The sequence below is a fragment of the Lutra lutra genome, chromosome 17 (assembly GCF_902655055.1).
Source record: "Lutra lutra chromosome 17, mLutLut1.2, whole genome shotgun sequence".
NCBI classification, from domain to species: domain Eukaryota; kingdom Metazoa; phylum Chordata; class Mammalia; order Carnivora; family Mustelidae; genus Lutra; species Lutra lutra.
Window position 1 is genome coordinate 13,774,268 of NC_062294.1, and position 12,690 is coordinate 13,786,957.

Below are 12,690 nucleotides of genomic sequence, written 5' to 3' on the forward strand. Positions count from 1 at the left end.
TGGGATTATAAGACATTGCTAGAAATCTTCCAAGGTGAAGAAATCCTCTGGGCCATTTACAGAAACTGTACAAAAACTAGCCAATTGATTAGTATTAAAAGTGGAGTCAATTTACTTCTTTGAGAAGATATAATGAAAATACTGCTTAATGTCAGTTTTTTTTTTTTTAAGATTTTATTTATTTATTTGTCAGAGAGAGAGAGGGAGAGAGAGCGAGCACAGGCAGACAGAAGGCTCCCCGTCGAGCAAGGAGCCCGATGTGGGACTCGATCCCAGGACGCTGGGATCATGACCTGAGCCGAAGGCAGCTGCTTAACCAACTGAGCCACCCAGGCGTCCCTTAATGTCAGTTTCTAAAGCTACTTTTCACTTGGCTGCTTCATTAAAAACACCTCCACTTATACTGGCATTCTTAATAATCACAGTAGTAAATATGGATAGACGGGGTTCTACAAATACTCTTACACCAGACTGCACCTTGTGTAAAAATTAAGGGGCACATGGGTGGTGCAGTCGGTTGGGCATCTGACTCGTGGCTTCTGTTTAGGTTGTGATCTCCAGATCGTGATATGGAGCCCAGAGTCAGGCTCTGTGTTCACATGGAGTCTGCTTGAAATTCTCTCCCCCCGCCAACTCATACGTTTGCTCTCTCTCTACAATAAATAAATAAATCTTAAAGTAAAGAAAAAAAAAAAAAGATTAAAATGTCTAAGCTTTCCCTCTTCTCTTGCAAAAAACTAGACTTTGAAGCCTCTAAATAAGTAAGTTCTTAAAACTGTATTTTAGGGACACCCAGGTGGCTCAGTCGGTTCAGTGTCTGACTCTTCACTTCAGCTCAGGTCATGATCTCAGGGTCGTGAGATCGAGCCCCTCGTTGAGCTCTGTGCTGGGCGTGGATCTTCATTAAGATTCTCTCTGCCCCTTCTGTCCCCTCTCCCTCTCAAAAAAGAGCTGCATTTTAATCCTGCCACTAAACCATTTCAAGTGTCTAAGCTACATTTATTATCTACAAAAGAATGAAGAGGTTAGACTAGACATTTTCACAGATTTCTTCCACAACTATGAGTCAGAAAAAAACCTAGAGAAACGAAGCGGAATTTTATTCCAAGGAAATACGCTTACACCTCACTCAGATACTGTCTTCAAACGTGCTACTCACCTTCTGTGGGTTCAGAACTTTAATGACTTGTGTGATGGTCCCTGTATTAAATGCTGGGACAATGCTGCTGCTGGGAGACAGAAGCTGCAGCTGGAATGTCTGTGGGGAACAAAGGGCACTCTTCAGAAAAAAAGAACACATTCAATACCATGTCAGAGATGTTAACAAATAAAAAAGCCAGACACCTGGGTAATTATTCAAGTAACAGATTCACCTACTACTACATTCTGTTTGTTTTCCAGATATCAGCAATTCACAGTATGTGGGCTGACTATAACCTTCACGTTATTTTACAAACCCCACAGTTAGGTCTTTGGTCATGAAAACTAGCAATGAGCCACTCTCCTCTTTCAGGCAAAAGGAACTTTAGCCTACCACTTTTCAAAAGGTGACCAATTCTTGTTTTGGCAACCTCACTTAATAGTAACTGATCAACTACGCAGGTGAAAAATGGGTGCATGTGGCTTAAAAAAAAAAAAAAAAAGCTATAGGGGCGCCTGGGTGGCTCAGTGGGTTAAGCCGCTGCCTTCAGCTCAGGTCATGATCCCAGGTCCTGGGTTCAAGCCCCACATCGGGCTCTCTGCACAGCAGGGAGCCTGCTTCCTCCTCTCTCTCTACCTGCCTCTCTGCCTGCTTGTGATCTCTCTCTGTCAAATAAATAAATAAAATCTTTAAAAAAAAAAAAAAAGCTATAAAGAAATGAAAAAGAAAAAACACTTTCTAGAAATAACAAACCAGCATACCAATCACCAACTACAGGCCTTTATGCTGTTGTTGATTTCCATGTTTGGGAAATGGAGACTTAAACATTTGTTTTCTCAAGTCTACATAATCCAGAATGGGTCAAGGGCTACATGACAGAGGTAAGGAAAAGCTGTAAAGAGCCAAGCTGTTAATATCTATGTGGAATACATCAAGATCTCCCCCACTGGGGTCACAAGTCTTAAAAGAACAATTTCGTGCAGAGCTAGCCTATACAGCAAAAGACCTGGAAAACCCAACTATCATAATTTGTAGAGTTGGTGGGTTTTATTTGTTTACATAGGAGAGAGATAAAAGTGTTATCAGCAAGACAGGGAACCCATAATTGTTAGCACAATATAGTATGTATGTAGCTATTCTACATACTAGGATTTTACTTTATTTTTAATTTAAGTAGGCCCCATGCCCATCGTGGAGCTCATTGTGGGGCTTGAACTCATGACCCTGAGATCAAGACCTGAGCTGAGATCAAGAGTCAGACACTTAACTGACTGAACCACCCAGGCACCCCATACTAAGATTTAAAAAATCTTTCCCGAAAGTGTGGCCTTCTAAAATAATGGAGAGTAAGGAGAGAAAAGAGAGAGGGAAAGAGAGGCAGAGGGAAGACGACAGAGGGAGAGAAGGGGGGAGGGGAGAGAGAGGAAAAATAAGGGAAAAGCGGAGAGAGACAGAAAGAGGTAGGGAGCAGGGCTGTCAGAAAACAAGAGGAGGAAAGTCTATCCAGCCTTCTCTTAGGACCAAATTGTAAGAGTAAAGAGATTTAGTATCAACTCAAAGACTTACTATGTTGGCTCTTATTATAATTCTATTGTAAAGATAGATTATGTAAGCTGAAATATTATTATTTACATTTATTTCATCAAATAGAAGATGCCATTATTTTTCACACCATTATTTTATATACCACTGAGAAGAAATTAAAGGCCATCAACTGGGGCGCCTGGGTGGCTCAGTGGGTTAAAGCCTCTGCCTTCGGCTCAGGTCATGATCCCAGGGTCCTGGGATCGAGCCCCGCATCGGGCTCTCTGCTCGGTGGGGAGCCTGCTTCCTCCTCTCTCTCTGACTGCCTCTCTGCCTACTCGTGTCTGTCAAATAAATAAAATCTTAAAAAAAATAAAAAAAATAAAGGCCATCAACTAAACTATGATAAAGAATCAATTTTAAAATGCATCTCAATTTCAGAGATAATAAAAAGCAATGGTAGAATCTATGAAATATGATTATTTTGAAGTTCAAGATACATCATGACATGCAAATAGGTATTAAATAGTACAACAGCACCAAAAATAAGGCCATGCTTTAGTGGCAGAGATGCTATGTTGCTAGAGCACAGCCTAGAATAACAAGTATAAAACCCAAGGTTACAGCAGTTAACATTTACTGAGCAATGAACATATGAAAAGTGCTTAAAACAGTACATAGCCCATAAAACTCATCTATCCCTCAAACAAACCCCAGGAAGTAGATAATCACTGCCACCATCCTTCCTTTGTAAATGAAGAGACTGAGGCACAGAGGTTAGGAAACTTGTTTAACATCATACAACTAGTACTGAAACTACCCCAACTCTACTGCTTATAAAAACATCTACATGACTCTGGCTGCTAAAAAATGCAAGTAAAGGAGGCTGTAAAGTCAGCAGTAACCACAAACAAAGAAAAGTTTTCAATTTCCAGAAATGTGTCATTTGAATGCCATATTCCCATGTCATTGCAAAGATTAGATTAGTTTAGCCTAAAACAAGGGCTGGCAAACCATGGCCCATCAGCCAAGAATGACCCAACATCTGCTTTTGTAAATGTTTTATTGGAACAGAAACACACTCTTTCATTTATATATTAACTATGGCATTCTCCCTCCACTATAACAGCAGAAATGAGTAGATGCAACAGAAACCATAGAGCCTAAAATACTTACTATCTTGTCTTTGACAGAAAAATTTTGCCCACTTTTCATTTACAATATTTCTTTATACAAAACTTTTCATTATTCAAAGGACATAAATATTCCTTAAACTAAGATTTGGTATAAACAAAGCTTCAATTCACAAAAATAACCAGTCATTGTATCAATACTAAACTACACGTTAACGAAGAAGGAAATGTTTCTTTCACTTAAATAAATAATAAGAGATGAAAACTTTAAATTCTGATCCAGTAACTAGAAGAAAATACCAAAGAGATAAAGTCCTTCATCTTAATGAATTTTAATTCCATATTAGAATTTGTGTTTTTTAGGGTTTTAACCACTGAATTACTAAATCCCAGTCATCCTCTATGGACTGAGCATTACCAGACCACCTTGCAGAATTCTGCTGTAAGTCTCACTAGCTATTACAAGAATGTCCTTTCTTTATACTGTAAGAATATTTCTGACCAAGTAAAAAGCTTTCAAAATGACATGCTTCAATGAACCATAACACACTATTGTTAATTTGGGTTAAATCTGTAAATTTAGTTTAACGTATAACATTAAAGTATATCCCTTATTAAATGCATGGAAAAGGCAAAGAAGACACTGTAGTACCTTTGGTACTGCAGCCTGGAAAACAAAGTCTGTCATGTCCAGCTCTGTGCTGTTGGAGGCCTGTATCGTTATCACTGTGACGCTAGGGTTGGTATTTGACCGTTCAAAGGTGAATTCTATCTTCAAGCCATTCTTACTGTACGCTGTGATGGAGGGGATGCCTGGAAAGCACAGGAAGATCAATCTAACTGCAGTCAGCTTAATGCTCACAGAATAATCTTCTTCAATAACTACCTCTCACTGAGGGTGATAATAACCAGTACCTGTAGTGATGTCATTGAAGAGAGGCTGTGATGAAAGCCCATCCAACAAGAAGGGGGGCTGGGATATCTGTGGGACTGAGGCAGGGGCAGGAGCAGCAGCTGGAGCACCTAAATGAAACATTCCAGTGGTAAGTCAATCTTAACCAGCATGACAAAGCTCACCAAAAAAACACCCAAAAACCCCAGGAGAAGATTGTTACATCTCACATTAAGAGAAGGATTCCTTAAACAAGCTGCGAAAAGCATAAACCAGGGGTGCCTGGGTGGCTCAGTCAGTTCAATGTTCCATTCTTGGTTTCCCCTCGAGTCAGGGTTATGAGATCAAGCCCTGCCTCAGGCTCCATGCTGAGTGCAGAGCCTGCTTAAGATTTTCTCTTTCCGGGGCACCTGGGTGGCTCAGTGGGTTAAAGCCTCTGCCTTCAGCTCAGGTCATGATCCCAGGGTCCTGGGATCGAGACCCACGTCGGGCTCTCTGCTCCACAGGGAGCCTGCTTCCTCCTCTCTCTCTCTCTCTCTGCCTGCCTCTCTGCCTACTTGTGATCTCTGTCTGTCAAATAAATAAATAAAATCTTTAAAAAAAAAAAAAAGATTTTCTCTTTCCCTCTCCCTCTGTCCCTCCCCCTCCTCGCACTCTCTGAATAAATAAGTAATATATTTCTTAAAAAAAAAAAAAAAAAAAGAACAAACCATAAAGGGAAAGAACTAAACATTCAAATACTTTAAAAAATACTATAATAAAATAGGATGAGAGACTATAGGCAGGAGAAAATGTTTGCTACAAAATGGCAAATGAATGAGTATCCAGAACTATAAATATTTTCTACAAATCAGTAAGAAAAAAGATGACCCAACTTAAAAAATGTTAAGAGATATAAACAAGAAATTCACAGAAGAGGGAAACTGAGTAAAAAGAGAATCTTCTACTACTCTCTGCTGTAGAGATGGCACACTAGTACAAACAACCTTGAGAACAATCTGGCAATAACAGAGTTGAAGATGATTATACCTCTAAACTAAAGTTCCTGAACCTCAAAACTAATGAAATTTTAGGCTAATTATTTGCTGTAGGGGGCTATCCTGTGCACTGTAAGATATTTACCAGCACCCCTGGCTTCTACCCATTAAATGATAGCAGCATCCTCTCAGCTGTGACAATCAAAAATATCTCCAAACTCTGCCAACACCTGGCAGGCAAAATGATATTTTAATAGTAATTTAATAAGATTTTATTTTATAAGGTAAGTAGATCAAGACATTTATTAAACTATATAGATGTTAAATACCACATAATAAAATTTTAACACACATGCACAGACACCCTGGGAGAGGTGGTATGAACTGGAAGAAAGAAGTCACCAAATTACCATCTTCATTTGATCCTTCCAAATAAGAACAAGCTCAGGATCATGCAAGTGATAGAAAATGACCATGAACTGAGAGAAATCAGGATTCCAAGAAAAGGCATAAGAAAACAGTGAAATAAGGAGTTTTAGGTGTAAACAGATTTCAAACTACTTATGAAATTATCTGAAAATATACCATTTCAAAAAGGATTAACAAAGTGAAGGAGAGTTAAAATCTTAAAAAAAAAAAAATACCGAAGTACATGAGAAAAAACGTGACATTTGAAGTTAGCAAGGAAGGTAAAAATATATATTGTTAAACAAACCTTAAGAAGCTAAAACAAATGTTAACACCACAGCAAGTATAGTCAAGCACATTACCAATAAGGTATACAGAGAAATATTCATATAATTCTCCTAAGTTTTATAACTCCAATCTAGTAGTTTTCCCATAATTTCCATTTTCAAAACAATTTCAGAAATGCATGCCCATGGAAAAATCAGAGGCTACTCAAAATATACAGGCAAGCATTATGGGTCCCTAAGTCCCTCAGACATTAGTTCTTTTCTCCTGTAAAGGGAACATTAAGTAGTTTGGGGAAACAACAAAAACTCACTGCTCCAGTTCTCCTAAAAAGACACACTAAATTTATTTCCTAATTTCCACTTACTTAAATGATTATGCATTACAATACAGGACTATAATTAATGATGGCTTAAACAATATAATCCTCAAAAATGTCTAACCTAATAAAGAAAATGGGAAAATACATTTAATACACATTATAAGTAAGGAAAATCCAGGCTCTTTTAATGTTTTATCAGTTTGCTTTTTCATGTAACACTAGGAAAGAAAGTAAAAACAAAAACAAAACATTAAAACCCTCCTGATAAATGAGTTTAAGATACAGAAGGAATATTCAAAAAAGAAATCCATGTGCAAAAATATAGATAGATATAACTATCCCTGTGATGGAAAAAATTAAAATTTAACAAAATAATAGGGCCAATCTTTTACCTGGTAGGGTTTTTAAAAAATGAAAATACACAATGCTTATGACTGTACAGTGAAACTGGTAGCCACATGCTACTGAGGAAAAGATACAACATTTACTAAGTGCCTACTATGTGTCCTGTATGTACTGAATAAACCACCATTCCTGACAAAGAGCTCATAAGGTAAAGTAGTTATCATCCTTCTTAAATTATTTTTTTAAAGATTTTATTTATTTATTTGACAGAGAGTGAGAGCAGAAGCAGGGGGAGTGGCAGGAAGAGGGTAAGGGAGAAGCTGACTCCCTGATGAGCAGAGGCCCATACTGGGCTTGATCCCAGGACCCTGGGATCATGACCCTAGCTGAAGGCTAATGCTTAAGTGACTGAGCCACCCAGGCACCCCCATCCTTTTTTTATTTTAAAAGATTTTATTTTTAAGTAATCTCTACATCCAAGCTGGGCTCGGACCCACAATACCAAGATGAAGAGGTACATGCTCTACCGATTCAGCCTGCCAGGCACCTCCCATCTTTACTTTAAACAGAACCAGAAATACTGAGTAACCTGATCTAAGAATGTAATCCAAAATAAGAGAAAATCAATGTAATGATGATATTTGTTGAGACATTCGTTACAAGAAATATCTGAAACAAAACATCCAATAGTGGGGCACCTGGGTGGCTCAGTGGGTTAAAGCCTCTGCTTCAGCTCAGGTCATGATCCCGGGGTCCTGGGATCGAGCCCCACATCAGGTTCTCTGCTTGGTGGGGAGCCTACTTCCCCCTCTCTCTGCCTGCCTCTCTGCCTACTTGTGATCTCTGTCAAATAAATAAATAAAATCTTAAAAAAAAAAAAAAAACTGAGTAAATAATGATGCAAAAAAAATTTTTTTTAAAGATTTTATTTATTTGACAGAGAGAGAGAACACAAGTAGGCAGAGAGGCAGGCAGAGAGAGAGAGGAGGAAGCAGGCTCCCCGCTGAGCAGAGAGCCCAAGGCGGGGCTCAATCCCAGGACCCTGAGATCATGACCTGAGCCAAAGGCAGAGGCTTTAACCCACTGAGCCACCCAGGCGCCCCTGATGCAAACCTTTTAATGCAATATTGGAAAACCATCTAAAATTATAATTGTGAAGAGTATGAACTAACAGAAATGCTAATACATTAATAAGTAATTGAATCATCTACACACTATGTTTGTTTGGTTGTTGTTTTTTTAAAGATTTTATTTATTTATTTGACAGAGAGAGATCACGAGTAGGCAGAGAGGCAGGCAGAGAGAGAGGGAGAAGCAGGCTCCCCGCTGAGCAGAGAGACCAACTTGGGGCTCGATCTCAGGACCCCGAGATCATGACCTGAGCCAAAGGCAGAGGCTTAACCCACTGAGCCACCCAGGCACCCCTACACTATGTTTTAACTAAGGGGCTGTTTTTGCTTTTTGATATATCCAGTAGAGCTATGGCATCTGAGGATGTGAAACTATCTGGGAATGACTCAAAAGTATGCATCAGTAACATTTTGAAATTTTGTTAAGGCATAAATATAAACTATAAGCTCTGGGAAGAAGCTGTGTTAGGAAAAATCATTTAGCCTCTGGTAGCTTGTCTAGATGAGCAGCCAAAATCCTCATCCTATGGCTACTTTCTATTTGAGGTCATATATGCAGTAACTCACCATTATACTTTTAAAGAAATCACTTGAGATAGAAATTATATGCTACAGTGATATGTTTGGACTCAGGGTTCATAATGTTACTGAATACATCAACAATCACTAATGTCTACTACATACAAATAAACATAAGAAAAAAAAATGTGCCAGGGGCACCTGGGTGTCTTAGTCATTAAGCATCTGCCTTTGGCTCAGGTCATGATCCCAGGATCCTGGGATAGAGCCCCGAGTAGGGCTCCCTGCTTGGCGGGAAGCCTGCTTCTCCCTCTCCCACTTCCCCTGCTTGTGTCCCCTCTTTCACTGTCTCTCTCTCTGTGTCAAATAAATAAATAAGATCTTAAAAGAAAAGAAAAGAAAAAAATGTTCCCAAATGAAAAGTTACGTTTGAATATTATCATCATGGACAATTTTCTCCCTCCATTGTTTTATTAAGAAGGTGAGAGGAAACGTCTCTCCACTCTCCACAAATGGCCTTGGCTACTGAAAGCTGATCATGAGTAGAAAGAAACATAGAAAAAGTGATGTCTTAGGACACTAAGTAAAAGCAGAAGTGACTTGGAATATATTTCTTTTGTAGCCTGAAAGAGAAAGTCCTTTCTATCTTAAATACTAGGAGAGCAATTTATCCTCCCAAAATTAAAAATTGGACTCTATTCCCTGTGAATTGGCTCTAGAATATTAGCATGGCAGTTTTACATCCCAGATGTTAAGATTCCATTCCTACTTCTCACTTAGCTTCTCCCCTCTATAACTGTTTCACATGCCAGAAAGTCTATGTTCAGTGTAGTTTTTCCCTAAGGCCTTTAACCCTAGCCAAGGCATTAAGTAACTCCAGTCTGGTCTCACCTGTAAGGTTGATGTCTCCCAGCAAATCAAGAAGTTCTCCACCAGCAGAAGCTGGTTTGCTTGTAGGTGCAGTTGGAATAACAGGTGTTATGTCATTTCCTCCCAACAAATCCAATAAATCATTGGCCTATACAAGGAAATAATACATCAATTCATTAGTCATTTGTCTAATCTGCAACGAGGGCAAAGCTCTTTCAACACTTAAAAATAAGGAAGAGAGCCATCAATCAATCCAGGAACACTAAATGGAATCAGCTGAGAGGTTATAAGGAACTGTTAAGATCATGAGGATTCCCAGATAAGCAAGTGAAAAGCTACCTGGCTGGTGGGCTGTGGCCCAGAGGGTGGTGGTTTGGTCTCTAGTGGAGCTGGTTCTGTCTCTCCATTTGTCTGCACAATCTCAGTAGGGCCATTTGTGGTCACTTTTTCCATGACAGGCATTCTCTCAAGGAGGGCAGACCTAGAAGAACCTGAAGTGGTTAAATTCTCGGCAGTTAACCTAGATTCCCTACCCAAGACAATCACTGTTACTATATTGGAGTCAAATATGGACAGCCATCTCCCCTCCCCACCCTGTAACACACACACTAAAATAGAAGGTGGATTACAAGAATACATGACCTAAATTCCTGGCTGGATTAAGGGCAGGCAAGAAACCTTGAATAGACAAACTGTCTACCTAAATCCCAAGAGACTGGGATTTCTTGGTGGTAGAGAAATTGGAATGAAAGAAAGGTAAATAAGTAGGAATTAACAAGTTCCAATCAAGAAGACACTGCATAACAGAAGTGGAAAAAAAGATCGTGTGTCACAGAGTTATACACTGGAATGAGATTCCGTTGAAAAAAAGAAAACAAACAAACCAAAACTCCCACCTCTTAACCCAATAAAATGGAACATGAAGCAAACATTTCACACCAAAAGAAAGGGGAGAAGGTGAATAGGAGGACACGGCTGACTTGAGTCTTTACAGAGCAGGCGGAATAGAGGACAGACAAATAAGAGCAGTCAAGCAATTAGGACTAAACAGAGTTGTGAGGTCCAGGTAATCAAGCACAAGGAATGAGTCTCCTTTGTGGATTATCATGACAATGTGTTCAGGATGCTAACAGCCACATGCACTGCTCAGCTTCCTTCACTTACCTCATATGGTCATATTTCTTAAAAAGTGCATTATATTCTACTGCCCTCTGCTGGAGTTCCACATCAATGCTGCTTCCATAGATTGAAACCACTTTCTTAATTCGGCTTTGGGATAAAATGACAAACAAATTCAAATACCCAAAAGAAAGTTCATAAACAAGCAGAGAGAACAAACAAACCAGAGTTTTCACTCCTCTTTCCTTAATTTACATATCTTCAAAAACAAAACCCCTTTCCTTTGTCTTCTTTCATCCAACGTACACTTCAACACCATCGTGTACCACACTGTACTTGTTCTAACTGTAATGTTAGATTTTGTCTGTTAAATATCCCATCCCTAAAATTTGCTAGAAAAAAGTACCAATTATTAATCTGTTACAAAACAAGCATGTAATGTTCATTCTCTCAACACCTTTAAAATAAGCTTTTATCACCAAAACGTTATTACCTAACAATGAATTCTTCTAGTTCACAATTTAAAGAGTTAGTAAAAAATACCCTTTTCACATGGCCTTACAGAAAATCTAAGAGAACTAAGTTTGCCTTAAATATACCTGGCTGGGAAACTAATCCAACTGACTTTTATTCAAAATAGTGAAGAGCAGAATGTAAACATTTGACCACCAAAACCTTTGTGATTTTCTTCCTCTTCAGACATCTCAAAATACTATAATAAACTAGAACCCTTATATAGGGAAGTAACTTCTCTAACTTTGAACAAGAGAAAAGGCATTAGAAATCAGATTTTAAAAACATAACTTTTTACCTTCAAAAAAATAAATGGTGGGGTGTGAGGGTAACAGGGAGCAAAGAAAGTATAGATAAAATAAGGATGAACTACAAATTAATGATTACTATCATGGAAAAACAGGTATATAAAATTCATTTTACTATCCTATTTTTGCCTTTGCTTGAAATTTTCCATAACAAAAGAGTTTTTTAAAATTACAAATAACATGTCCATTCTACTTTTTCTCCATACTCACTTTACAGTACAGGTGAATCGAGTAGAAAGCTTCATAATGGCAGTGAGGGCATAACCTCGGGTCACAGAGGTGGACATATTAGAGATTAAGACACTTTCTAAAATATCCAACACTTCATCTTCTGTTACCTGGGGAAGGAAAAAAAAATAGGATGAATTCTAACAGTAGATATCTAAATTTGATTTCAAGTCACAGGATGCCACCAGAAAGACAACCCTACCATCATTACCAAAACTTCTAACACAATCTGTGCTTCGCCACCATTAAGTGTCCATGCTGATCCATCAGTCAGAGGCAGGTAGGAGGGAGGTTTAAAAAAGCAAAAGAGTGGAAAATACCCAATGGGGGCTGCAAGACACATTATATTAGTTTCAAGGGGCAGAAGTAAAGGAAGAAAATAAAAGGATAAATAGAGTTCAAGTGCTGTTGTCACAACTCCTCCTAAAGCCAGTCTTTTTAATTTTTAATTTTTTTAATTTTTAATTTTTTTTTAAATTTTATTTACTTATTTGACAGGCAGAGATCACAAGCAGGCAGAGAGAGAGGAAAGGAAGTAGACTCCCCGCTGAGAGAGAGCCGGATGTGGGGCTCAATCCCAGGACCCTGGGATCATGACCTGAGCCAAAGGCAGAGGCTTTAACCCACTGAGCCACCCAGGTGCCCCAATTTTTTATTTTTTTAATTTCCTTTCAGTGTACCAGAATTCATTGTTTTTGCACCACACCCAGTGCTCCATGCAATACGTTCCCTCCATAATACCCACCACCAGGCTCACCCAACTTCCCACCCCCTGCCCCTTCAAAACCTTCAGATTGTTTTTCAGAGTCCATAGTCTCTCATGGTTCATCTCCCCCTCCAATTTCCCTCAACTCCCTTCTCCTCTCCATCTCCCCATGTCCTCCATGTTATTTCTTGTGCTCCACAAATAAATGAAAGCATATATTTTTTTTAAGATTTTATTTATTTATTTGACAGAGAGAGATCACAAGTAGGC

The 12,690-nt window shown here is 38.8% G+C and overlaps 1 protein-coding gene across 2 annotated transcripts in view; it reads right to left on the bottom strand.

Annotated features, from left to right (window-relative positions):
- Positions 1-12,690, bottom strand: part of AP1G1 (adaptor related protein complex 1 subunit gamma 1) — an 82,802-nt gene that overhangs the window by 4,855 nt on the left and 65,257 nt on the right. For both annotated transcript variants that reach the window (XM_047710568.1, XM_047710566.1), the window contains 7 exons: positions 11,697-11,824; positions 10,711-10,815; positions 9,886-10,027; positions 9,568-9,694; positions 4,714-4,821; positions 4,451-4,611; positions 1,160-1,258 (listed from right to left, as the gene is read on the bottom strand). In XM_047710568.1, the coding sequence (XP_047566524.1) occupies positions 1,160-1,258; positions 4,451-4,611; positions 4,714-4,821; positions 9,568-9,694; positions 9,886-10,027; positions 10,711-10,815; positions 11,697-11,824 (870 nt within the window). The remainder of the gene's footprint in view (positions 1-1,159; positions 1,259-4,450; positions 4,612-4,713; positions 4,822-9,567; positions 9,695-9,885; positions 10,028-10,710; positions 10,816-11,696; positions 11,825-12,690) is intronic.